Source organism: Macrotis lagotis, chromosome 2, assembly GCF_037893015.1.
Source record: "Macrotis lagotis isolate mMagLag1 chromosome 2, bilby.v1.9.chrom.fasta, whole genome shotgun sequence".
In the NCBI taxonomy this organism is placed as follows: domain Eukaryota; kingdom Metazoa; phylum Chordata; class Mammalia; order Peramelemorphia; family Peramelidae; genus Macrotis; species Macrotis lagotis.
Window position 1 is genome coordinate 247,288,663 of NC_133659.1, and position 27,630 is coordinate 247,316,292.

The 27,630-nt window shown below is 34.8% G+C and overlaps 1 protein-coding gene and 1 pseudogene across 1 annotated transcript; both read right to left on the reverse strand.

Annotated features, from left to right (window-relative positions):
* Positions 1 to 803: 803 nt before the first annotated feature.
* Positions 804 to 1,775, reverse strand: LOC141511558 (olfactory receptor 6C2-like). The gene has a single exon (XM_074220695.1). The coding sequence runs from the start codon at positions 1,740 to 1,742 to the stop codon at positions 804 to 806; it is 939 nt and encodes a 312-aa protein (XP_074076796.1). The 5' UTR covers positions 1,743 to 1,775.
* Positions 1,776 to 22,534: 20,759 nt separating this feature from the next.
* Positions 22,535 to 23,448, reverse strand: LOC141511560 (olfactory receptor 6C2-like; annotated as a pseudogene).
* Between the last annotated feature and the right edge of the window lie 4,182 nt (positions 23,449 to 27,630).

A 27,630-nucleotide genomic window follows, 5' to 3' on the forward strand; every position in this document is an offset into this window, starting at 1 on the left:
TGATCAGGGAGGGAGTGTTGTTTTGGTGAGAAAGGCCAAACAAAGGCATGGTAATAGGAACCATAGGGGAATAAGTTGAAACAGCTGTTCAGTGATAATGGCAGTATTCACTTATGTTTCTGGTGCTGTAAAGTGAGAGGTGATATAACCTATAGGATGAACAGAGGCCCTGACTTGAAAACCATTATTTACTGCTTTGTATAAAATTGGACAAGTAATTTAAAAATTCTGGACTTTAGTTTCCTTATCTATAAATAAGAATATTGGACCACATGACCCTTAAGATACTTCTGGTGACTTTCCAGGATGGAGAAATAGTAAATGATTGAAGACATTATTGAACCTTGTTTTTCTTGACTGCAATAACAACTCTTTTTCTATCACTTTCATTTGTCTAAGAGTCTGAGTGAACAGTTAATGGTTTGGGAATGTAGCTGAACTGAGCAGTGGGAACTGGAAGAGAGGTGAGATGCCCGCAAGAAGTATTCTACCAAAAACAGCATATTCTGAAAAAATTGGAAGGAAGACCTATATGTTTGTTTGTATGTGTTTGTATGTGTGTGTATATATGTGCATGTCTTTGCCTGCTTTTTCACATATTTGGATATATTTATGTGTGTTCATATGTGTGTGTATTTGTGAATGTTTCTTCTTATATGAGAAAATGAACTGTGTTAAGATTAAACTCCATAACCCATAGAAAAGATGATAAACATGAATAATTACCCAAAGTTCAGAATCCTGTTGACCTTTTCCCTTTAACATTTGGCATTCTGAGCTTTAGTTTTACCATTTGGCATCTTTTACTGCTTTGTGAGAAGTGCAATCTTTTTTAATGAGTCCTTAAAGGCTTGTATGACTTGTTTGTTCCTTAGTGCATAAATAAAGGGATTCATCACTGGAGCAACAGAAGTCATGAGGACTGACACTGCCTTATTCAAATCCACTTTTTCATTTCCAGAAGATTTGACATACATGAAAATACAGCTGCCATACGAGATGGAGACAACAATCATATGGGAAGAACAAGTGGAAAAGGCCTTCTTCCTTTGTTGGGCAGAGGGGAATCTCATAATCGTTCTGACAATGGAGGCATAAGACAAAACTACTAAAAGTAATGTAATGATGAGTGTTAATATAGCATCAATCAATGCTATCTTCTCTATGAATTGTGTGTCTGTACATGAAATCTCTAGTACAGGAAATGCATCACAGCCAAAATGATCAACAACATTGGAATCACAGAAGTCCAACTTGAGACCAAGACTAAGAGGTGGGAGTATGATCATCAGCCCAGCCAGCCAAGAACTCACTAGAAGCTGGTTACAGACTTTGCTGTTCATAATAGTTGTGTAATGTAGGGGTTTGCAGATGGCTACATAGCGATCATAGGACATGGTGGCCAGAAGAAAGAACTCAGCTGCTCCAAGAAAAATGACAAAAAATATTTGGGCAAAGCAAGCATCATGGGAAATAGTGTTGTCCCCAGTTGATATGCTATAGAGATACCTGGGAACACAGGCAGTAGTTAATGAGATTTCTAAGACTGAGAAATTTCTGAGAAAAAAATACATGGGAGTTTTCAGGTGGACATCTACCAAGGTGAGAGTGATTATAGTCAGGTTCCCAATCAAACTCAACATATAGTTGAGAAAAAAAAAGAGAAAAAGCAACACCTGCAGCTGTGGGTCATCTGTCAATCCCCGTAGGATGAATAATGTAATCCCTGTATGATTTCTCATCCCTCACTTCTGAATTCTGATGAATCTGCACAGAAAATAAAAAAATAGATCTGGGAAAGAAGATGGAGAAAAATAGAGAGAGCATTGGGAGCTAGTAGGAAAAGGGAGGCAGATGAGTTAACTTTTCCTAGGATATGTTACCTATATCAATTACTTCAATTTGTCTTGGGAATTAATATATTTTGATCTCTCAAATATGGTCTCTTGTCAAAATTTTTTTTCATATTTTTAGTTTCCTTAGTCATAGTGTACAAAACTGGTCATGGAATCAGGAGATCTAGTTTCATTTACTGACTCTAACTGGTATGTGATCAGGTGGAAGTCTCAGCTTCTCAGAAAATAGCCTTCCTTTTATGTTGAATGGTGGTTCTAATATTTGTAGCATTTACTGCCTGGGCTGCTGGAAGAAAGCACTTTCTAAATTTTTAATGTGAATTATACCAAATCTAATGATTTCTCTCTGATAATTGGTATTTCTTCCTCTGTTCCCCTAACATGACTCTGCTTTTCTATGTTTCCTCATATGTGGTGACATATGCCCTCAGAAAGTAAACAGGGCTGGCCATAAGCAACATGGTGGAGATGGTGGAAATTATCTGTGAGAACATTCTGCTTCCTTTTCCATGTACTTTCCCCAATTGGTTATACTTCTAACTACTTTAGTTACCCAGGGCATCTGAGATTTTTCCCTTTCTTTCCATGTCCTTAAGAAGATCCTGACTATGGATCCTCTGCATGATTTTTTTTAGGTTTTTGCAAGGCAAATGGGGTTAAGTGGCTTGCCCAAGGCCACAGAGCTATGTAATTATTATGTGTCTGAGGCTGCATTTGAACTCAGGTACTCCTGACTCCAGGGCAGGTGCTCTAGCCACAGCGCCACCTTGCTGCTCCCTCTGCAAACTTTTTGAAGCCTGAGTCTCATTCTGCAGATATCTTCTATCTTAATACTCCCCTTTTCTGAAAAGATATTCATGAGAAACCAGAAGATGTATTTTCCAATCTAGTCTCTGCACCTTAAAAATTTTATTATTCTATTGGTGTCACTTCATTTCTAAGGGTCTCAGTTCCTTTGTCTCATAAATGGATTGCTTATTCTCTAGAAGATCCCTAAGGTTCTTCCTAATTCTAAAATCTTCAAGTTTTTTGTAAATCAATTACTTATAAGGTCTCAATTAATGAAAAATGTTTTCTTCCAATGAAAAATTTTTTGACTGGTGAATGACTTGTTATTTTCATGGGAAGTACGCTTCTTCTAACTCTTTATAGATGTATAATTAACATTTTTATGAAATACTAAAATGCTTCTCAGAGCTTGTGACTCAAGGCTTCCTAAGTCATGTATCTGCTTCTCTCTTTGTGTTTTTTTCTCTATCTCTGACTGTGTTTCTGTCACTTGAGTTTTTTCAAGAAGAAAATTTATAATTTGTCCATCGTTCTATGGAATAGTTTAATTACCTCTCTTTTTGGTTATTTCAAGGCAATGGGATTAAATAACTTGTCTAAGGTCACACAGCTAAGTAAGTATGAAATGTCTGAGGCCAGACTCAGGTCCTCCTGACTCAGGGCATGCTCTCCATCTACTGTGCCACATAACTTCCCCCCCAATTACCTCTTAAAAAAGGATCCTTAACTTTTTTCTTGGCAGCAAATCATAGAACTGCCAGCATTGTGAAGCAAATCTATGAATCTCTTCCTAGAATAATAGTATAATTGCACAGAATAAAATACACAGGGTAACCAAAGAAACAAATTAAATAGAAATATGCCTATCAAACTATTTTTTAAAAATTCATAGCAAAAGCTTAAGAACCACTAGGTTAAATTTTCTTTTAAAATAATGAATTCCTGTCATGGAATCAACTGCAATTATAGAATTTCTGTAAGTGGGCATCATGGTGCTGCTTGTGAGTAATATTTATCCTTGAAGGGACTTTTCCATACCCTGCAGATCACAAAAGGGCACACATAATCCTATCTCATCAAAGTTAGCCCCATAATTATTAAAATGAAAGCATAAAGTAAAAGTGCCTTACTTTTCTAAAAGAAATGACATCTCAGAAATTATTGTTGAATCTCTCCCTGAATAGCCCATGTAATTTCATACATTTTTTCATGTCTGTTCTGCCTACTGTGATTTTGTAAGGGGAAACAGTCAAACAATGCAATCTTTATGGAGACAAGAATGGGAAGATGTGTATTGTAAAAATCTTTTCATACTTACGTTTCTGACAGTGCTTCATAGGTAACATTAATGACCAGAATAACCCCAAAGATCCTTAATATAGTTCAAAGATGGATAGTAGGACAGGCAGGTGGTAGGAGCATAGTGAAGCTATTTCCTACATAATGTTATCTCATGGACTGTTTAGCCTATGAATTGAGTCTTTCAACGCATTTGCTTTGAGCTTTTAGGAAAATTATCTAGACTTGAATTTCAGTTCTTACTTGTGATTTCTGGGATCTTTACCTCCCTAAGTCTGAATTCATTCACCTACAACTAAGACAGTTGGATTAGATGATATATAATACTCATTATTTGCATGTTTAAAGATCCTGATTCTAGAGGTATTTTTCATCACACTCTGTGCCTTAGAACATTATATATTACATTCACAGGCAGCTCTATGACTGATTCTTATATACCAGAACATTTAGTGTTTCTGAGCTATCTTTCTGATTCTTAAATATTCATAAAATAGTTTTATATCAGAGATGTGAGCTCATGTTAAATGTCAGAAATTTTGCCCTCAGCTAAAAGAAATCTTGGACCTTGAAAAGGGAAAGCAATGTTCAGACCTAATTCTGGCTATGTCAGGGTAAAAGGACTGATAAATCTGGGCAAGGATATGTGTTTTCCTCCTAAATTTTATTTGCTAAATCTGCTGAAGGTGCTTGGGGAAATCAAGAGAGAAAAAGAAACAAAAGGCTCCTTGGGGATCATGGCTCAAAATAATTAATGAATCTATCATAGAATGAGCATTAAATTAAAAAAATACATGAAAAAACAGCTATGTTGTCTATATCCACAGAGACAGAAAGGTGTCCTCAGATAAAGGAAGGTGTCATCACAGCAAAAGATATAGTACTCAATCCTCATTGCATACAGATGTCCTTCAGTGGAGTAGCTCCTGGCATATGGCGTAGCTCTTGCCCATATCATCTAAGGCAGGCATGTGAAACATAGTTAGCAGTCCAAACTAGATTATAATGTTATCGAGAAATATTTAACAAAATTAATAAAATACAATAGAATATAAATATATAATAAAACTAATTCAATATCCTGACCCACTTGTATCCTTACTTACAGATTTGAGTCACCCTTTTCTTCTTGACTTTGATACCATTGATGCACAAAATCATTTTTTTATTTCATTTGGGTGATATCTGCAGGGGATTCTCTTGGATGGATCAGTTGTTAGGGTAATACTAATCATTTTGTATTTCAGTGGACACTGATGTGTTCTATTTCTTCCTCCAGTCTTTCTCTTTTAAGTTTAATTTGGTGGTGCTTGAATTTAGATCATATACCTTGGTCATTCCAACTCTCAGTGCAGCCTGGACTTCTCTATGTCTTCTTATCCAAGGAATTCTTTCCTATTAATTCCCTTAGTAAGTCCATGGATGAATGTGTTTACATAAACATATTCAACTTTAACGTGCCTTGCCAAACACCAACCTCTTCTCTTTCTTGTTGAACTGGTTTTCTATCAGGTCAGACTCTTCATGATTCCATTGGGACTTTCTCAGCAAAGATACTATAGTAGCTTGTCATTTTCTACTTCAGCTCATTTTACAGATGAGGAAATTGAATCAAATAAAGTAAAGTAACTTATTAGCATAGCTAATAAGTATCTAAGAGCAGATTTGAACTCAGAAGATGAGTCTTCCTGACTCTAGACCTCGTTATTGATTAATCCACCTAGTTTGCTTTTAGCAAACTTTTTAACTAGTCTTGAGGACTATGGTTCTATTTCTGGAAAGCTCTGTTTATTAAAGTGATGAAAAGTTAATTTTCTCACTATGGATTTATGATATGTCATTTTGTGTATAAAGGTCTATGTAATAGAATTGACCTAGAAAGTCTAAGACAGTTTGAGAAAAGGATATTATCATGAGATGTTAAACCAGGTTCTTAAACATTTTTATTCATATCATTTTTCCCTTTGACAATTTGGTGATACCTTTGAACCCCTTCCCAAAGTTCTGTTTTCAAATACATAAAATAGAGTATGTAGGTATACAAGGGAACCAATTATATTAAACAAAGTTATTCATTTATCTATTATCTATCTATCTATCTATCTATCTATCTATCTATCTATCTATCTATCTAGTTGGCTAGTTAGCTACCATTTGCAAACAAGTTCCCAGATACCTGATTGTGCATCTAACTATGAAAATGAAGTCACACTAAGTAGTTTCCTTTTGAGATGCTATTTGAGGTTTCCTTGAGAATAGATAAGTGCTTTGGGAAGAACAATGATTGACTAAGTCTCTTCAGTCCCCTTAAAAAATTGTCTAGGTAGCATTAGATGAAATAGAGGAAGTATCTTCTGATAAGTAAAAATTGAACAAAGTTGGATAAGAGGAGGCTGAAGAGAGATGAGAAATTGAAGTTAGACAAAGGTGACTATCGCAAAAAAAAAAGGAATATTGGATGTTAGCAGAGTTGGGCCAGACTGGTTCTGTATCTTCCTTCTAGAGATCCCATCAAAGAATCATATCTCTTTCCTTCAGCTTGGCTCTTTTATGGAAACATGAACCCTTTCAGTCTGTCCTTATAACTCATTAATTTCTGGCCTTTGACAATAGGGATGTTCTGTTGGAAATGCTGTGGCTAAATAGAAGGCTATTGAGGAAAGACAATTCTTGGTAAAGGAAAGACAGTTCCTACTGTAGGCCATTGCGGTTGGGAGTTGTTAACCCAAATTGAGGTTTGGGTCCAGAGAAAGTGGCACTTTCATAATCCCTAATTCTGTTCCTCTCCTGGACCCTTAAATGATTATTTCTTACTAAGTTGACTGATATTATTGCCTCTTTTATTTTTTTATTCATTATAAATAAATGCTTTATCAAATGCAAAATTCCTTGTTTGGCATTCGAAACCTTTCATAACCTTGACCCCTCCTACCTTTGCAGCCTTTTTACAGTTCATTCTTCAGGTTTTGATTCAGTGATATTAGTGTCCTCACTATTTCTTGAACAACTCACTCCATTTCTCACTTCCAGGCATTTTCTCTTCTTTTCTTTCTGCAATGCTATCTTTCTAGCTACTGATCACCCTAGTTTTCTTTCAGTCTCAAATAAAATCTCTTCATTTAATGGAAGACTTCCTCAAGCCCTATTAATTTTAGTACCTTTTTCCTGATGATTATTTCTAAATTATTTGATGGCATGTTGTCTTTCCACTAATGTATAAGGATCTCAAGGACAGGGGCAGTCATTTTTCTCTTTCTGTATTTCCAGGCTTGGAATACTTGTTATTTCTCTCCTGTCTATTGCTGGCATACATAAAACTATATCAAAAAGTAGTGGGGCTAATGAGTATCCTTATTTCATTGCTATGTTTCATGATTAACTTTGTAGTATATACCAGTTTCAAATGATGTTTATTTTTGTTTTTACATATTATGTTTTCTGATGTTAAAAAGGTCCATTTATGCCTATGCTTTGTAGGGTTTTTTTTTTAGCTTTTGCAAGTCAATGGGGATAAGTGGCTTGCCCAAGGCCACACAACTAGCTAATTATTAAGTGTCTAAGGTCAGATTTGAACTCAAGTCCTCCAGTCTCCAGGGCTGGTGCTCTATCCACTGTGTGACCTAGCTGTCCATTTTATTTTTAATATTATTAATTTTTTAACATTGCACAATTCTCGAATCTCAGTCAGATATTTATCTTGGTTATGATAAATGATTTTCTGGATAAAATGAGTGTTTGAATTTTTAAGAAAATTTTTGAATGTTTTAATTGATCATGTTGGTCAATAGTTTTCCATTGCTTAATACTTAATGGGTTTATGTATTAAGATTATATTTGTCCAACAAAAGGAATCTATTAGAGACCTTTCCTTCTCAATTTTAAGAGCAATTTTTTGTACTAGTTTATTACAAAATAAAATTCCCTTGTAAATCCATCAGGTCCAACACTTTAATTTTTTTTTATTATGCATTCAATTTCCTTACTTGAGTTTGGATTTTTTGATACAGACATTTATGTTTTATTAGTTTGGAAATTTTGCATGTTTGAATATATTCTAATTCTGTAATGTTCTCAGATTGATTTGATTTCTTCTGAGATTGTTTTGAAATCTCACTTGCTTATCAATTATTTTGTTGACATGATTTTCTTCCTTCTTTGTAATCAGATCACCTAAAGGTCTTCTAACCTAGTTTTTTGTTTGGCTTTTCATTTTGAAAGTTTTTCTACTTGATCTATTTTCTCCTTTTAAACTTATTTGTTAATTTTATAAAAATACACATTCACAACAGAACTCTATTCTTATATTTTGTGGAATATATTTGTTGAAATATTTTCCCCCTTTAGACTTGTTTTAGCTACACCCAGATATTTGGGTATGCTATTTCATCATTATTGTTTTTTTCTCATACTTATTAAAATTTTCTGTGGCTTACTGTTTTAACCATTAATTATTTAGGATTTCATTGTTTAGTCTTCATTTTGTTTCCTGAATTGTAGACTATTTTTATTCTAGAGTTCTGAGAAGATCAGCTTTTTACTACCTCTAACTGACAGAAGTGATCTTATGATTTCATTTTTTTGCCTGTATATCAGGAAGTCCCAATGTACCCAGAAATTTTGGGAGCTTTCCCAGCTACCTATCAATAAATTTCTCTTTAGATTCCCCAGGTAAGTCTAAGAAAATAATCAGGTCAACTTGAAAAAAGAATAGTTTTATTTCCTCTTTTTCTGTTTTTATACCTTTAATTTCTTTCTTTTCCCCTATATTTCTGGCATTATATGAAATCATAATGTAAACAGTGATTTACTTATTTATTCCTCTATTAATTAGAAAAGCTTATGGTTTATCCATATTGTAAAGACCTTGTTGCTTTTAGGCACATTTTTCATTTTACCATATTAAAAAGATGATTCTATACATGTACTTTACACAGTGAAGGGCATAGAAAGACATAGAAGAACCAACTGGGCACTAATTGAGTTGCAATCAATTGAAGTGAAATAAAAAGTAAGGAGAATACCGACTGCAAATGACCCAATGAAGCTTGCATACTATTTTCTCAACTGTTTGTAATCCTTTATCATTCTTTCTTTACAAAGCATTGCAAATTTATATGAAGGAATAAAAATGCCTGTGTCATGCTTTATTCATGCCTGTACTTTGGTAGTATTTTTTTTTTGTTTTTGTAGGGCAATGTGGTTAATTGACTTGCTTAATGTCACACAGCTAGGTAATTTTTAAATATATGAGGTCAAATTTGAATGCAGGTCTCCAGAGTCAGTGCTCTATCCATTTTGGAGAGATAGTACCAGGTTGCTGTCCCTGTACTATTTTTTTAATTACTTGCGGATTTCCAGTCAAAATTGCAGAGAGAAGACAGGCACTGAGTTAAGATCTCCTTGTTTTCCCTCAGAAATAATATGAAAGAAACCTCTTAACAGAAATCCTATTGACAAAACACAGAAAGAGAAGCTAGGAGAACATCTACCAACAAAGCCTATCTCAGAGGACCATGGGTGAACTGGGAGCAGAGAGCAGAGAGCTGGTGGGCACAGGGTGAGAATTGGAATAACCTAAGATCAAGTGCTTTGACTGTGGGAGCAGAGGTCTGGATGGGGGGTAGAGGGCAAGTTCCAGCATAGCGAGTTGCAGAGTTTGGCTGGACATCGAACCAAGGGGCTCAAGGCAGCAAGCTCCATACTTTCAGAGCCCTCTTCCCCCAAAATACAATCACAGTGCACCCCCTCACCTCCCCAGGCTCAGGTGAGAGCAGCAGAGCTCCCTCAGCTGAATAGAAAGATTAACATTCTCACCCCAGTGCAGAGCCTAAATTGTTCAAGTATAATTCAGACCTTGATGTTCCTCACCCACTCCAGGCCTATGGAGAGGGTCTCAAATTAAGGTCACAGACACTCCAGAGGAAGCAACCAGCACTTCCTACTGGCCAGCCCACTTGGAGTTACTAAACCCAGAGAGCAAAGCCTCTAGCATTTTCAAAACCAAACTGCTATGAGCCAGTCCCTCGCCCAACACAAGATACTAGGAAAATGATGAAAGGCCACTGGAAAGGGGAACCATAGAGTAAAGACCCTGACTCAGAGAGAACTAGAAGTTCTGAGGAGAATATGAATTGGTCTCGAGCCCAGATAATCTTCCTAGAAGAAAACAGGAAGTAGTTTAAAAAATCAATTGGAAAAATTGGAAAAGAGAAAATCAAGAGAAAATTAACACTTTGCCAGAGAAACTTAACATCTTACAACAAGAAAACAAATCCTTGTAAAATACAATTAGACAAAAATAAAAGAAAATAATTCTCTCAAATCCTCAATTGGGCAAAAGCCAAAAGAAAATAATTCTCTCAAAACAGCAATTGGACAAATGGAAAACTTCAAAAATAGAATTGATCAATTGGAAAAGGAAGTGCAAAAGGCAAATGAAGAAAATTCTTTTCTTAAAAAATGGTATCTGTGGAAACAAATGACTTCATGAGACAACAATAATCTGTTAAACAACCAAAAAAATTGAAAAAGTAGAAAAAATGTGAAATATCTCATTGAAAACACCATTGACCTTAAGAATAGAACCAGGAGATTCAACCTAAGAATCACTGGCCTTCCTGAAAACATGGAAGAGAGAAAAAAAAAAGCCTGGACTTAATATTACAGGATTTAGTGATGAAAAACTGCCCATATATAATGGAAATAGAGGTCAAAATAGTTATTGAAAGAACACATCAATCCACTCTGTAAAAGGATCCTAAAATGAAAATACTGAGGAATATTGTCAAATTCCAGAACTATCAGATAAAAAAAGAAAATCCTTCAAGCAGCCAAGAAGAAATAATTTAGATTTCAAGGCTCCACAGTAAGGATTACACAGGACCTGGATGCATCAACATTTAGGGATCAAAGGGCCTGGGATGAGATATTCTGAAGAGCAAGGGAGCATGGAATGCAGCCAAGAATCCACTGTCTGGCAAAACTGAGACTTCTCTTCCAGGGGAAAAGATGGACATTTAACAAAATAGGAGACTTCCTTCTCATCCTGAAGAAAAGACCAGACCTAAATAGAAAATTTGGGAATCAAACAGGAGACTCAATCAACACATGAAAAGGTTACAAAAAAAGGCAAAGAAAAAAAATGCTATCAAATAAGATGAAACTGGCTATATGCCCAATTTGGAGAAAGACTCTCATTACTCTTGAGAATTGTAACACTATTAGAGGAATATACATAGCCTGAAGTGATGGATACTCATGATTTTTCCATGACTCTGATAGGATGATTTAAAAAAATGTCTTCTTGAAAAGGGTGCAGTAAAGAGATGGGAGGATGGAGGGGATTGAATGAGGTGAATTATTTTACATAAAGAGCTATTGCAATAGGGGAAAGAAAAAAGGAAGTTAAAACTGCCTGAATCTTACTCTCATCAGATTAGTCCTAAAGTTAACATACACACACTCAGTTAAGTTGAGAAATTTATCTTACTTTTCAATTAGGGGAAAGGAGGTGGGGGGGGGGGGAATATGAGCTAACAGAAGGAATAATTTGCAAAGGGAAAGGGAAAAGAAAGGGGAGGGGGGTTGGATAAAAGGGGACAAATATACTGAAGGTGGTGATCTTCAGAAACAAAATAATGGGGAATATGGATAATAATCTTTTTGGGGACTCTCAGAACTTCTTTTCTTTCCTTCTGTTTTTCTCACCAAAATTTATACCTATGGTGCCACCTAAAATAGATTTTAATCCCATTTGTGTGACATTTCTTCCATCCATGCAGCCTGTAATTCATTTATGTCTTATTATACTGTGTTATTTTTGTCAATGTGCTATCAAAGTTCTCTATAGAACATCTGACTAATGAACTGGAAGTCTTTATCCATGTCTTTCAACATTGCATGTTTTCCAGTGCAGTCCTCAAGTTCCCTTTTCTCCTTTCATGACATTCTCACCTCATTTTTGGATAATTTCCTATATACTATATTTTACACTATTACTTGCCTAAAAGTTATTCTTGAAAATCTTCATTAGTCTACTTTAATGCATTCTTTGCTTATACATTGTCCTTTTACTTGCCCGGATATTTGATATGACATGGAGTTTCTGTAGCAATAAAATTGGGAACAAAATATATAATATGAAAGAAATTAGGAAGGGAAAAACAGAAAGAAAAAGCACAAAGAGAACAGGATGTGAAAAATTATACAATTAATGTATAGTGAATATGTGAATATGAATGGACTAAATTCTCTCATAAAATAAAAAAATTAAAAGAGGATAGAAAAATGTACTAGGAAATAGAAGCCAACAATATATTTTTAAAATAGGAAACACACTTGAGACATAAAGATAAAGATCTACAGTTAAAATAAGGGAATGGAGAAGAATCTCTTATGCTTCAGTTGAAGGAGAAAGGTCTAGCATAATCATCTCAAGCAAAGTAATAGTAAAAATAAATGTAATTAAGAGAGAGAAACAGAAATTTCATTTTATTGAAATATAATATAGTTGATAAATTAATGTCAACCCTAAATTTGTATGTACTAATTGGTCTAGTGAAAAAGTTAGATGAGTTTCAGGGGGTAATAAATTTTTAATAGTGGTTGACCTCAAATTTTTTCTTTCAGGCCAAGATCAATCTAACAAAAACACAAGAAATTAAGGCTGTTGGTAAAACTTTGGAAAAATTAGATATGATATATTTCTAGTTAGTAATGAAGTATAATGAGTATATACTATATATATTTCACCTCTTTAGGTTACTTATTACAAAACCTGAAGAATTGTTAACTTCAAGAATAAATACTAGAAACTATTGAAAATTTCAGTAAATATGTTAATAAACAATATATGCAAATTAGCAAACTCCACTTCAGATTAAGTGCAATATAATTTTACTGATTCTTAATCTGTTTTCAAATTATTTCCAAATTACTTCAAGGATTCAAGATTTAGTGTAAATTAATTACCAAAATGTGATCAAACAGGGAGGCTAGGTGGCACAGTGGATAGAGCACTGGCCCAGGAGTCAGGAGTACCTGAGTTCAAATCGCGTCTCAGACACTTAATAATTACCTAGCTGTGTGGCCTTGGGCAAGGCACTTAACCCCATTTGCCTTGCAAAATCACCCAAATTATTGTCATATTACTAAATAAATCAGCAATATATTAATAAACCAATTAAAATAATAATTATTGTTTTTTAGATGTAAGCATGCCAAAAAATTCTATTACATTATTATTATTTAAAACCTTTACATTGATCTGCTTAAAGAGAGAAGTGTCCAAACTAATGGGTCCTGAAATTCTCTCTTCCTCCATAACTTGCCCCTCTTCCTCCCCCTTCTTCTTACTGAATAGATATAAATTCAAATCTTCACTCAGAAACTTACTAAATATGTGACCCTCATGTGGAAACATAAACCCTTATTCTCTGCCCTCCTTCTCCAAGAATCTTGAAATATTAATAATTCATTAGTATACTAATTTGGAAACTTTGAAAAATTCTAAAAAAGAAACTCTTTTAGACATTAGCTATTAATATGCCCTGGCTATTAATTCTAAATGAAATCCTATTTCTCTTTCTGTCATCAGTCCTTAAAAGCCTCCCTTTATGAAGTAAATAAGATAGTTGGATAAAGGGAATGGATAGGACCTTTTATTATATCAACCTTGTCCAGATAAAGGTGATGATTCATAGAGGGATTATAGGGAAATGATTTTCTAACATTAAGTGACCAATATTCTGAGTAGGATAAAATGTTAACTTTAGTCTTCCCCTTTATTGTGTAATTGGGTTTAATTATATAGTTAAATTTCCTTTTTTAAAGAATGAAATAAATATTAATTTAAAATGTTTTTCATTAGGGAGAGATGTTTTGGGGCATGAGGAGATTCTTTCTGTTTGGACACTTCTTTTTCCTAAGAAGCCCAATGTATAAATACACTTTGAACAATGCTAAATTATTACAATTTCTTTTTAGCACGCTTTTTGGTTAAGGTGGGGGTAATTATTATTATTTTTCTTTCAGTTTGTGAAAGTCACAACTTTTCAGAATAAAACAAAATGTTCACTTTTTCTTTCATTACCTTTAATTTTGAGGTTGTTTTATTATATCTTGCAGCTACTTTTTTTTTTCAAGAATATAACATATATTATTTCAAATATCTTCCACTAGAGAGAGATTTCAGGACCCATTAGTTTGGACACTTCTCTCTTTAAGCAGATCAATATAATGGTTTTAAATAATAATTTAATACAATTTTTGGCATGCTTGTATCTAAAAATATAATTATTATTATTTTAATTGGTATATTAATATAATGCTGATTTATTTGGTAATATGACAATAACTTTTTTGAGTTTGGGAAAGTCAATTAATCTCTATCATTATCAGTTTACTGGTTAGTTAAATTATGATTTTAGTGATACCTATTTCACAGGGTGTTTGTGTGGATCAAGTGAAATGGTTTTTGTATTTTTAACACAAATTACTATTTAAAAGTTTTATTATTATTATTATTATTATTATTATTATTATTATTATTATTATTATTATTATTTTGAATAGAATTTGCATTTGTTTTTGCTAAGAGTTATTTCTTGAACTCTACTCTGTCATTTCCTGGATCTTCTCACAGCCTTAATATTCTATGATCTCATCCACTTCTGACACTTTTCCAGAAAAAAAAAACAATGTTTTCTCTCATTAGTGTGTTCAATTCAACATTTTTTATTGAATGACTAGTGTGTACAAAACATTGAATAGCATGCTCAAGGAGATCATGATGATAGATAATAAATAAGCCTAACTCCCAAGAAATTCAAATCTAATATAGAAGGAAACACACACACGTAATTGTAGTTTTATTAATACATAACATATGTAGGAGAATAATGAAGGTTTTATAGGAGATCTGAGAAGACAAAGATCTTTTCATTTTGTTGATACATGGAAGAGATTATAAAAATCAGAAAAATCACCAGGAAAAAAAATGGATGAGAAGACTGATTATTCAGTCAGCAACAATAAGGGAATGGAAATGGAGTTTAAAAATGAGTCAGATGTGGTGGAACAGAAATTTAAGAATCAGAGAGAGGGTCTGGACAAGAAATATTGCTGCTAAATATGGGAATTAGCAACAGAAAAGGAATTTAATATGATGCAAACTTATTGGGCTCCATGACTTCTAAAGAACTTTTTAATTGGGAAGATTTTTGGATAATATGATTTCTGTCAGCTGATACTTCTCTATGGCTATGCTATGCTATGGGAAGAATTAGTCTAAGAAAATGAATATGCTTGAACCTACAATAAGACTGAGAAGTTGCCCTGGGGATAGAAGTCAGTGAAGTGACAGAAGCTGGGCAGATACTGACAACAGGAAAGGAAAGGAAAATTGTCTGTGTGTGTGTGTGTGTGTGTGTGTGTGTGTGTGTGTGTGTGTGCGCGTCCTTGTGTATATTACCTGTATGTTCATCTTTTGGGGAATGGGAAAATGGAGGGGTGGAAATTAAATTGAATAACATACCTAAAGAATTATTGACAAGGAAAATAATGAAAAGTTGCAAAATTTTGTAAAGATTTTCCTCTTGGCATATTGAATTCAGTGGTTTTCCCTTGAATAATTGCCTTGTTGTGACAGAGGGCCTTGTATCGTTCAATGAAACAATGAACTGTGCTCTGTGGGGTTGCCCAAGACAGACAGGTCATAGTGGAGAGTTCAGGCAAAAAGTGATCCACTAGAGAAAAAAAAAGTAAAACCAGTCTAATAACTTTGTCAAGAAAACCCTATAATCAATATTGAAAGAAAAAAGATAAGACATCAGAAAAATAAAACCCTCAAGTCATAAGTTTTGCAATCTGTTACTGGGGTGTAGTGGAGTAGATCTAGAAAGAATGAAGTGGATGTGTTGTAGTCAAAAGAAATCTTAGCTGTGAATATGTCTGGTGATGAAAGGAAAGTCAGATTCTTTAAAGATTATTATTACATAGGAATTGGGAATGAAAAATCCATGAATCAACATAAGCTAGATGTGGTCAAACAGGTGATGAATGGAAAGAGTAAATCCTGACATCTTGGTGCATTTAAATGGATAGGAATGGGTGAATTTAATTCAGATGATCATTACATATACTACTATGGACAAGAATTTCTTATAAAAATGAAGTAGCCCTTATAGTTAAAAAAAGATGAGAAAAGCAATACTGAGATACAATCTCAAAAACAATCGAATTATATAATCTGTTGGAATCCAAGGCAAACTGTTCAAAATTCCAGTAATACAAGTCTGTGCTCTAACCATTGATACTGAAGACTTCTATGAAGTTCTATGAAGACTTATATCTTCTAGAAATAGCCCCCAAATTAAATGTCACACAGTATTGGTGAAAAGAATGCTAAAGTAGGAAATCAAAAGACAATTGAACTAACAGTAAGTTTGACCTTGGAATATAAAATAAAGTAATGCAGAGACTAGGGAAGTTTTATCAACAGCAAAAACTCTTTTTCAACAATCCAAAAGGTGACTCTATACATGGACATTATCAAATGGTTGATATTGAAATCAGATTGATTATATAATCTGCTTTATATAGTTCCATAGACATGGAACCTTCTCTGCTGGAGCTCAGTTCAAGAATTTTTTACTGCAGAATTCAGACTTAAATTGATCAAAATAAAGAAAAACACCAGATCATATAGTAATAATCTTTTTTTGGCTTATGCAAGGTAGTGGGGTTAAGTGACCTGTTCAGGTCACACAGATAGGTCTGAGGTGGGATTTGAGCTCAAATCCTCCTGACTCCAGAGTCAGTGATCTATCCACTCTTGTACCTAGCTAACCCATGTAGTTATCATCTAGATAACACCCCTCGTGTCAATATAAATATTAAATAGAAGTGATGAATAATCTGATAAGTGTTTCTGAGCAAATATGGACAGAGTTTCATAATATTTTAGAGAAGACTGCAAGAAAAGACATTCCAGAGCATAAAAAAGAGCAAGAATGCAAAAATGACAATTTGAGGAGGCATTACAAAATAACTGCAGAAAAAAGGATAGCAAAAGTAAAGAAGAAAGGGAAGGATGTATTCAACTGAACACAGAATTCCTGAAAATAGCAAGGAGAAATAAGAAAGTTTCTTTTTTATTGAGAAATGAAAAGAAATAGGAGAAAGCAAAGAATGGGAAAGATAAAAGACCTCTTCAAGAAAAATTAGAGATATCAAGAGAATGGAATGACCTGACAAAAGACACAAATGGGAGAGACCTAACAGAAGCAGAAGTTAAGAATAAGTTCAAGAATATACAAAACAAGATACAAGATAGATCTTAACATCACCAATAATGGTGATGGTGGGATTACTGATCTAGACCCACATATTTAGACAAATGAAGTTTAAGTGAGCCTTAGGAAGCATTCCTAAAAGGTGATGGAATTCCAGCTTAACCTCTTTAAATGTTAAAAGATAATTCTTATAAGACTTTTCACTCAATAAGCCATAAAATTTGGAAATATAAGCAGTGGCCAATGGATTGAAAAAAAAATAGTTCCAATCCCAATTCTAAAGAAGGGGCATAAGCATTCCAATGAATGTTTAGATTACTGAACAATTGTTTCCCTTTTACATACCAGCAGTGTTATGCTGGAAATTCTGTAAGCTAGTTTTCTGCAATATGTGAATCAAAAATTACCAGAAGAGCAGGCTTGTTTTTTAAGAAACAGAGGAAGTAGAGATCAAATTGCTAACATTCACTGGATTATGAAAAAAAATAAACAAATTCGGTGTGCGGAATAATCTACTGCTATATTGATTACACTAAAGTCTTTGAAATAGTAGAGCATAATAAAATGTGGCAAGTTCTCAAAGAAATTAAAGTACTAGATCATTTTATTTTCTCTTGAAGAAATTGAATTGAAGAAATTGAAATTGTTAAGAAGCAAAAGTTAGAACTGGACATGGGACAATTGATTAACTTCAGATTAAAAAAAAGAAAGCAAATTTTATCTTTTTGTGTGTTTTTTTTCTTTTGTAGCATTTTTGTTTATTTTACTAAAGTTTTCCAAATTTTTTTAATATGGTACTGGTCCACACTGGGGCAGACAATTTCACATTTCTGGAATAGGACTAAGTCAAGACAAAATTGCAAAGAAGACATGGTGAGAGCTGTCCTCCCATTTGTCGTTTGTGGGCATTTTATGACTTGAAGAGAAGCAAAATAAACTTTCTCTATATTCTTATCCCCTTACTCTCTTCTTTTTTTAAAAGAACAGTTCTATTTATTATTTATTTGTTTATTTATTTTCTTTTGTCTTGATTAAGGGTAACATAATCCACCCCTCACCCACAAAAATATAAAACCTAACAAGAAATAAAGTAAAAGAAAGAGATAAAAATGTCTTTCAGTTTGCGTTCCAATACCATCAGCTCTGTCTCAGGTAGATTCCATCCTTTCTAAGTCTATCATAGAAGTTACTTCCATATTTTTCCACAACTGCTTTTGCTGATTGTAATTCCCTCCATCCATTCCTCTCCACTACCATCTTTTATATTTTTTCTCTCTCTTTTCACTCTGTCCCTCTTCAAAAATGTGCTTTGAGGTAGCTGAGTTGCACAGTGGACAGAGCACTGGCCTTTGGGCCAGGAGGTCCTGAGCCCACATCCCACCCAAGAGACCCAGCAACCACCCAGTCCTGTGGTCCCAGACAGGCCACCCAATCCCAGCACTTTGTAAAAAGTAAAAAAGAAAATGCGTTGTATCTGACTATTCTCTCCTATGAACTACTCTCTTCTCTATCACCCACATACCCCCCCTTCTCCCTGTCCCCCTTCTTTCCTTTTTCCTGTAGATGACTATACCCTACTGATTGTGTATGCTGTTTCCTCTCTCACTCATTTCTGATGAGAATGGAGGTTCCCTCATTGCCCCTCACATTCCCCCCTTCCATACCATTGCAAAAGCTACATGAAATATCTTAGCCTATTCTACCTCTCCTTTCTCTAACTCCCAGTACATTACCCTTTCACCCATTGACTCCATTTTTACAATATATTTTATCTTCAAATTTAGCTCTCTCCTGTGGGCTTCATCTATAAAAGCTCTTTCTACATGCTCTATTAAATAAGAAGGTTCAGACGAGTATTAACAGTATCATCTTTCCATGTAGGAATACACACAGTTCATCATATAAAGTCCCTCATAATTACCCTGCTCCTCCACTCTCTATGCTTCACCTGAGGCCTGTACTTAAAGGTTTGTTCAGCTCTGGTCATTTCAACAGAAACATTTGAAATCCCCCTGTTTCATTGAAAGTCCATCTTTTCCCCTGAAAGAAGATATTCAGTTTTGCTGGGTAGTTGATTCCAGAATATCATATTCCAAACCCTATGAGCACTTAATGTAGATGCTGCTGAGTCCTAAGCTAAGTGCAGCTCCACAATATTTGAATTATGCCTTTCTGGCTGCCTGTAATATTTTCTCTTTGACTTGGAAGTTATGGAACTTGGCTGTAATATTCCTGCAGTTTTTTTTTCCTATCTCTTTCTGGGGAGATCAATGGATTCTCTAAATTTCTATTTCACCCTCTGCTTCTAGGCTATCAGGGCAATTTTCCTGTAGGAATTCTTTAAAAATGAGATCAAGGCTCTTTACTTGATCATGACTTTCAGGTATCTCAATAATTTTTAAATCATCTTTCCTGAATCTGCTTTCCAGATCAGTTGTTTTTTCAATGAGATATTTCACATTTTCTTCTAATTTTTCCTTCTTTTGGTGTTCAACTGTTGTTTCTTGATTTCTTACAAAGTCATCAGCTTCCTTTAGCTTCATTCTACATCTGAAGGATTGGTTTTTCCTCAGAGAGCTTTCTTATCTTTTTCTATCTGGCCAATTTTGCTTTTCAGAGTATTCTTCTCCTCAATGACTTTTTGAACTGTTTTATCCATTTGGTAGAAGCTGGTTTGTAACATGTTATTTTTCTTCAGCATTGTTTTGAATCTCCTTGACTAAGTTGCTGACTTCTTTTTCATGTTTTTCCTGCATCTCTCTCATTTCTTTTCCAAAATTTTCTTCTATCTCCCTTACTTTATTTTCAAAATCTTTTTTTGAGCTCTGTCATAGCCTGAGTCCAATCTCTAGATTTCTTGGAGTCTAGAGTCAGAAGCTTGGACTTTCTCATCTTCAGATTGAGTACTTTGGTCCTCCATAGGACCAAAGTAATTGTCTATGGTCAAGTTCTTTTTTTTTCTGTTTACCCATTTCTCCTACCTGGTTTTGGGGTGCTTCCTGAGCTTTTGAGTATTATTGGGACATCCCCACAAGGACTTCAGTGTGTGAGGCTCTGATTGCTCTTCTGGTCTGTGAATGAGCACAAGCTCACCCCTCTGCCATGGGGCTGTGGGGAGACAGGGGGTCCCTGCTCTATTGGGGGGGGCTAGACTGCTACCAGGCTCTGAATGTGATCAGAGCCCCAGAGTCCTGTTACAGGGACAGAGGACAGAACTTGGCAGTTTCCCTCTACTCCCTTACATTTGGTGGGCTAAGTGCTCAGGTAGCAGCTGCCTGGAGGCTCCTGCTGACTGGCTCCATGGATCTGTTTCCATTTCCTGGTTTGGCTTTGCATTGAGTGCCACAGCCACCCTGAGGGTCTAGGCTTCACACCTACTCTGGAAGAGGTCTCCCTGCTTGTCTTCCAAGTTGTGCTTGGTGCTCCCTGGGGTCCAGGTCAGGAAACTGCTTCTGCTGTTGGAAGCCAATGCTCCCAGGAACCCTGGGGCTGTTCCCAGCAGACTGAAGTTCTTTTGCCCTGGCACATCAGTCCCTCCAATCCTGTGGGACACAGTTTTTTTTCACTATTTTCCAGGTTACGTTGGGTTGGAAAATTGCCTCACTGGATTTTCTGTGGGTTCTGTCTCTCAAAATTTTAGTTAAGAGTCATAATTTTAAAGTTTTTAAAATATTTTGTAGATAGCACCTAAGAGAGGCTCTTCTGCCACCATCTTGGTTCGCCCCCAAATTTTATCTTTAATTGATAGTCAAAGGATGTGAACAGAAAGTTTCCCAATGAGGAAATTAAAACTTTTTTATAGTGAAACAAAAAATTGTTCTAAATCATTATTGATTAGATAAATGCAAATGAAAATAATTTTGAAATATGTTATACCTATTAGATTGTTTTAAATTAGATAGGGGAAAACAATAAATATTGGAGGGAATAAACCTGGGACATTTATTATTGGTGGAATTGTGCACTAATGCCATCATTTTGAAGAACAATATGGAATTATGCCCAAAGATTCGACCACCTAAACTGAACAATATCAATACTAGATTTATTTCCAAAGATAATCAAGGAAAAAGGAAGAAAACCAATATGTTCTAAAGTATTTGTAGTAGCTCTCTTTGTGGTGACAAAGAAATGGAAAAATGTGGGAATGTATATTATTTAGGGAATGACTGTAAAAAATAAATTTTTATAATAACACTATTATATATTCAAAAACAAAATAACAAATATACATAAGAGATTTGTTGTTTCATATGCCATTTTTAAAATTATGAAATGATATTATGAAAATACTTCTTTTATTCCATATATTAAAGATAAAATAAATAATTCTTAAAGCATTGGAAAAAGTCTGTGATAAGGTTTTCTTTTTTTACCTTATTCATTGAACTTATACACAAAGTATGTCATACAAAATCCCTGACTGAATCAAAAGGCAGAATTAAGGTTGTTTTGTGAAATAACAACCATATAAAATGGCAATGATATCATTCTGATGGCAGAAAGTGAAGAAAAATTAAGAAGCTACTTGATGAGAATGAAAGAGAAGACTGTTAAAGTTGCCCGGAAGGTTAACATTACCATATTCTAAGCTCTTGGTACCTGGTCTCATCATTTGAGAAAAAAGGAATGGAAACAATGTCAAATTTTATATTTTGGCTCTTAAAGATCACTGTTGATGGGCTTAAAGATCACTGTTGATGGTGACTCCAGCCATAGAAGGGGCTATCTCCATGAAAGAAATCCTACAATAAATCTGTACAGCATAAAAAAAAAAAAAACAGAGATATCACTTTGTCACAAAAAAAAGTTTTATGTAGATAATTCTAGGGGTTTTCCATGGGCAATATATGACTGGTAGGAGCTGGACTATAAGGAAATATGGGGGCTGAAGAATTGATGCTTTTGAATTCTGGTGCTTGGGAAAGACTTTTGATAATCCCTTGGACAGCAAAGAGATCAAATCAATCAATGCTTATGCTTATTCAAACTAGTTATTGGAAAGATAGATACTGAAACTGAAATTTTAATACTCTGGTCAAATAATGAGAATATGGGGTTCACTGGAAAAGACCATACTACTGGAAAGGATTGAGGGCAAAAGAAAGGGACAACAGAGGATGAGATGGATAGATATTGTAATCGAAAGTAACAAACATGAGCTTGGAATGATGTTGGGAGATAGTGGAGGATAGAAGGGCAAGGTGTGCTTTGTTCTGCAGAAACATGAAAAGCCAGACAAGACTGAACAATGGAACAGTAATAAGCCTTTTACTACTTAGAGAAAAATTTAATTTTTTAAACTAGATCTTTAAAGGCTTGTATAACTTGCTTGTTCCTCAGACCATAAATAAAGGGGTTTATCACAGGGGTAACAGATGTTGTGAGTACTGACACAACCTTTATCAAAGTCACTTCTTCCTTTGCAGAAGGCTCCATATACATGAAGATACAGCTGCCATAAGTGATGGAAACATCAATCATATGGGAAGAGCAGGAGAACAAGCCTTTTTCCTTTGTTGGGCAGAGGGGAATCTGAGGACTGTTGTGATAATGTAGGCATAGGACAAAACAACCAAGAGTAAGGTGATGATGAATGTCCACACAACAAAAATTAAAACCATCCTTTCTATGAATTCTATGTATAAGCACGCAATTTTAGGCAGGGGAAATAAATCACAGATGAAATGATCAATGATGTTGGAGTCACAGAAATTCAAGTGGAGTCCAAGGCTAAGTAGTGGGAGGATGATCATTAGCCCAGAGAGTCCAGAACTCAAAAGGAGCTGGTTACAGACTTTGCTGTTCATGATAGTTGTGTAATGCAGGGGTTTACATATGGCTACATAACAATCATAGGACATGGTGGTTAGAAGAAAGAATGCTACTACTCCAAGGAAGATGACAAAAAATAGTTGTGTGGTACAGGCATTATAAGAAATTGTATTGTCTCTATTTGATATACTATAAAGGTATCTGGGAATACAGGAAGTTGTAAGGGATAGTTCTAAGAAAGAGAAATTTCATAGAAAAAAAAAATACATGGCAGTTTTCAGGTGTATATCCACAAATGTCCAAGTGATGATGGTCAGGTTTCCAGTTATACTCAATATGTAGTTGAAAAATAGAAAAATAAAAAGCAACACCTGCAGTTGTGGGTCACCTGTCAGTCCCTGCAGGATGAATAATGTAATCCCTGTATGATTTCTCATCCCTGACTTCTGAATTCTGATGGACCTGCTCAGAAAATAGAGAAGAGGAACTTGGATCTGGGAAAGAGGATGGAGAGAAAATAAAAACAATAGGAGTTAGTGGGGAAAGGGAGGCAAGTAACTTTCACTTTTCCAAAATGTCTCTTGGGAATTAATATATTTTGGTCTCCCAAATAGGGACCCTTACCATATTACTCTTTTTATCCTTTTTCACAGTCTTTCTTCCCTCTCTTTTCCATAGCCACAGTCTATATAGCACTGGAAACAGAGTCAGGAGACTTAGTTTCATGTCCTGACTCTTATTGTTACAGATAGCATCTCAGATTATCAGAACCCAACCCTCCTTTTATCTTAAATGGGGGTTCTAATACTTGCAACATTTCCTGCCTAATCTGCAGCAAACAAAGCACTTTCTGAATTTTAAATCTCTGCTCCCCACACCATAACTTCACTTTTCTATGTATGTTCCCTCACATGTGATATTTTTTCTCTATGTTTTTCCAGGAGACCTTCCTCGGGGCAGAGTTAGGAACATCTGCCCTCAGAGGGTAACCTGGGATAGCCATAAGCAATATAGTAAAGAAAATGTAGATTAACTTTTCTCTCCTTTCTGTGAACTTTCCCCTACTCTTTAGGATTTCCTACTCCTTTAGTTATCCTGAATATACTTTCAGTTCAAAATCTCAAGAAGATCCTGGCAGTGGTTCTCTGCCTAGTTTCTTCTAACAAAAATTTTGGAACCTGAATCTCATTCTGCAGAGACCTGCTCTCTGGGTGCTATCATGTCTGAAAATATTTCCTTGAGAAACCAGAAGATCTGATTTCCAATCTAACCTCTGCTCCTTAAAAGTTATGTTATGTTATGTTAATGGGAGTCATTTCATCTTGAAAGACCCTAGTTCCTTTTTTAACTGGTGAATGATTTTTATAGGGATGTATAGCACTTTTATGAAATACTCAAATCCTTCTCAGAGAGTATCCTGTTCTTGTGACGTGTCACTTGTTAGTTGTTTCTCTGTCTCTTTTTCTGTGTTACTGTGTATCTGTCTATCTTTGGCTCTCTTTGTCACTTGAGTTTATTTTTCCTCAGACAAAATAAATTTGTAATCTGCCCATACTTCTGTGGAACTGACCAATGACTTTTTAAAGATTGGATCCTTAATTGTTTTTGCTTGGTAGTTAACAGCAGCTATGATGTTATTGTGAAACAAACCCATGAATTCCTTCTCAGAGAAATATTTTAGGTGTTTAAAGTAAAGTACAAAGTGTTACAAAAGAAACCAATTACATTAAAATAAGAATATCAAAATATTTTTCAAAAACATTCATAGACAATAGCTTAAGGATCACTATGTTAAAGCATTAACCCTCCCAGGGATGCAATTAACTTCAATGGTAGAATTTCTATAGGTGGGCACCATAGTTAGTGAAAGGTATCTATCCTTTGAGGGACTTTTCCACACCTTGCAGATCACAAAAGGGCACATATAATCCAGTATCTCCAAAGCTCGGACTATAATTATGTATTAAAATCAGAGTATAAAATTCAAATTTCTTCTTATTCTAAAAAAAATGGCATCTAAAAAATGATTGCTGATTCTCTCCCTGAAAAAGCCAACTACATTTCATAAGCTTTTGATGTCTGAAGTGGATAAATCTACCCTTGTGGGAAATGGTCATGAAAAGGTAATTTCCATGGAAACAAAAATGGGAAGATGTGTGAAATAATGTTTTTTTACATACATTTCTGACAGAGCTTAATAGATTGCATTAATGTCTAGAATAACTGCAAAAATCCCTGGTTTGAATCAAAGATGGACAGTAAAACAGGTAAGTGTCAGGAGCATAGTGAAGCTATCATCTAGGTCATGATATTCTATGGAATGCTTAGCCTATGAATTGAGTCTATCAGCACTTTTGCATTAAGCTCCTAGGCGGCACTTCTAGACTTGAATTCCAGTTGTTACTTGTGATTTCTGGAACCTTGAGTTCCATAAAACTTAATTTACTCACCTGGAAATAAGGAAGATGAATTGGATGATATTTAATGTTTATTGTAGGGTTAATTCAAAGATCCTACCTAATCCTATGAATATTTTGATCACACTCCAAACTTACATTCACAGGCAGTTCTGTGGCTGATACTCATGTCCCAGAATATTTATTGTTTCTGGGCCATCCTTCTCTCTCCTAAATAATTCTAAAATGATTTTATATCAGAGATCTGGTCTCATGTTTAATGTTAGAAATCTTGCTCTGTAGCTAAAAGCACATGGAAAGAGAAAGCCATGGTTCAGATTTAATTCTGGTTACTTCAGAGGAAAACTACTGACGCATTTGGGCAAGGACATTGTTTTCCATCCTAAATTTTACTTGCTCAATCTGTTGATAGTGTTTGGGGAAATTTAATGATAGAACAAATAAAAGCTTCCTTAGGGATTTAGGTTCAAATTTACTAATGAATCTACCATATAATCAGCATTAAGTTAAAAAAAACTTGACAAAAGGAGCTATGAGGCATATCACCACAGAGACAGGTTGGGGCCCTTTAACTCCTAATCAACAGGAATCCTATTCAATTTCTGGAAAGCTCTGTTTATTAAATGGAAATTAATTCTTCCATTATGAATTTCTATACCTAAATATTTAGTACATAAAGTTTTAATATACTTGAATTGGAGTTGACCCTTGAAAATAAAAGATTGTTCCAGAAATGGGTATTATCATGAGGTAGTAAACTAGGTTCTTAAATATTTTTGTTTATATAATGGTCCCCTTTGATCATTTGGTGATACCTTTGAATATCTTCTCAGTGTCATATTTTCAAATACATAAAATAAAAAGTACCATAAGGGAATAGTTATATTCAATATAGTTTTCCATCCATCTTTCTTTCTTCCTTTCATTCTTCATTCCTCTCTCTCTCTCTCTCTCTCTCTCTCTCTCTCTCTCTCTCTCTCTCTCTCTCTCTCTCTCTCTCTCATTTGCAAACAAGTCCAAAGGTGCCAGATCAAAAACCATTGTCTTGAACTAAGTGTAAAAATGAAGCCACATCAAGTATGTCCTTTATGAAGTATTATGTGAGGTTTCCTGGAGAAATAGAAAAATGTTGTAGGAAGAACAAGGCCTCAGGAGTCCCCTTAATAAATTTGTCTAAAAAATTAGATGAAATAGAGGAACCAACACCTCATGAGATAAGGAGAAAATTAACAGAGCTGTGGAAGATAAGAGTGTAGGAAGCTAAGAGGATTGAAAATATACAAAGGTAATCACAAAGATAAGGAATAATGGATGGTAGCAGGGTTGGGCCAGACTATTTCAGCATCCAGCATGAGAGACACCATCCAGGATTCTTATATCATCTCCCTTCACTTGGCCTCTTTAACAGAAACCTGAAATCTTTCACTCCATCTTTATAACTCAGAATAATTTCTAGCATTTGCAAATAGGGGTATAATTTTGGAAATGCTGTTGCTAAAAGGCTATAGAAGAAAGAAGATTCTCAGAAAAGGAAAGGCAATTCTAATTGTAGCCCCTTGTAGTAAGGATATACTCTCCCACCCATAATGGAAGTTTAGGTCCCCAGAAAGTGATGGTTTCCCAACCCCCTGCTCCTGGTCTCCTTCTGCTCATCTAAATGATTCTCTCTCACTGGTTTGATTGTTATTAATGCCTCTTTTATTTTGTTATTATGATAAAAAAATGCTGAATCAAATACAAAATGCTCTGTTTGACATTTAAAACATTTTATAACCTAGATCCCCTCCAATTTTTCCAGTCATTTTCCAGTTTTTCTCCACCATGTACCCTCTGATCCAATGATAGTAACCTTCTCACTGTAACATAAACATCTCACTCCATCTCTCAGTTCTAGGCATTTTCCCTGACTGTCTTCTATCCTCAAATTATGTTTCTCAAGCTACTGTACTCCCTACTTTCAAGTCCCAACTAAAATCTCTTCATTTACTGGAAGACTTCCTCAAGTCCTATTAATTCTAGTTCCTTTTCCCCCCCTCTAATTTTCCATTTATTTTATATATAGTAGGCTTTTTAATATATTTGAATGTTGTCTTCCCACTCGAGTGTAAATTCCATGAGAGCAGGGATAGTCTTTTGCCTCTTTTTTTTCTCCTGTCTTAATAAAGTACCTGACATATCAATGTTATTGTGTAATTGTTGAAT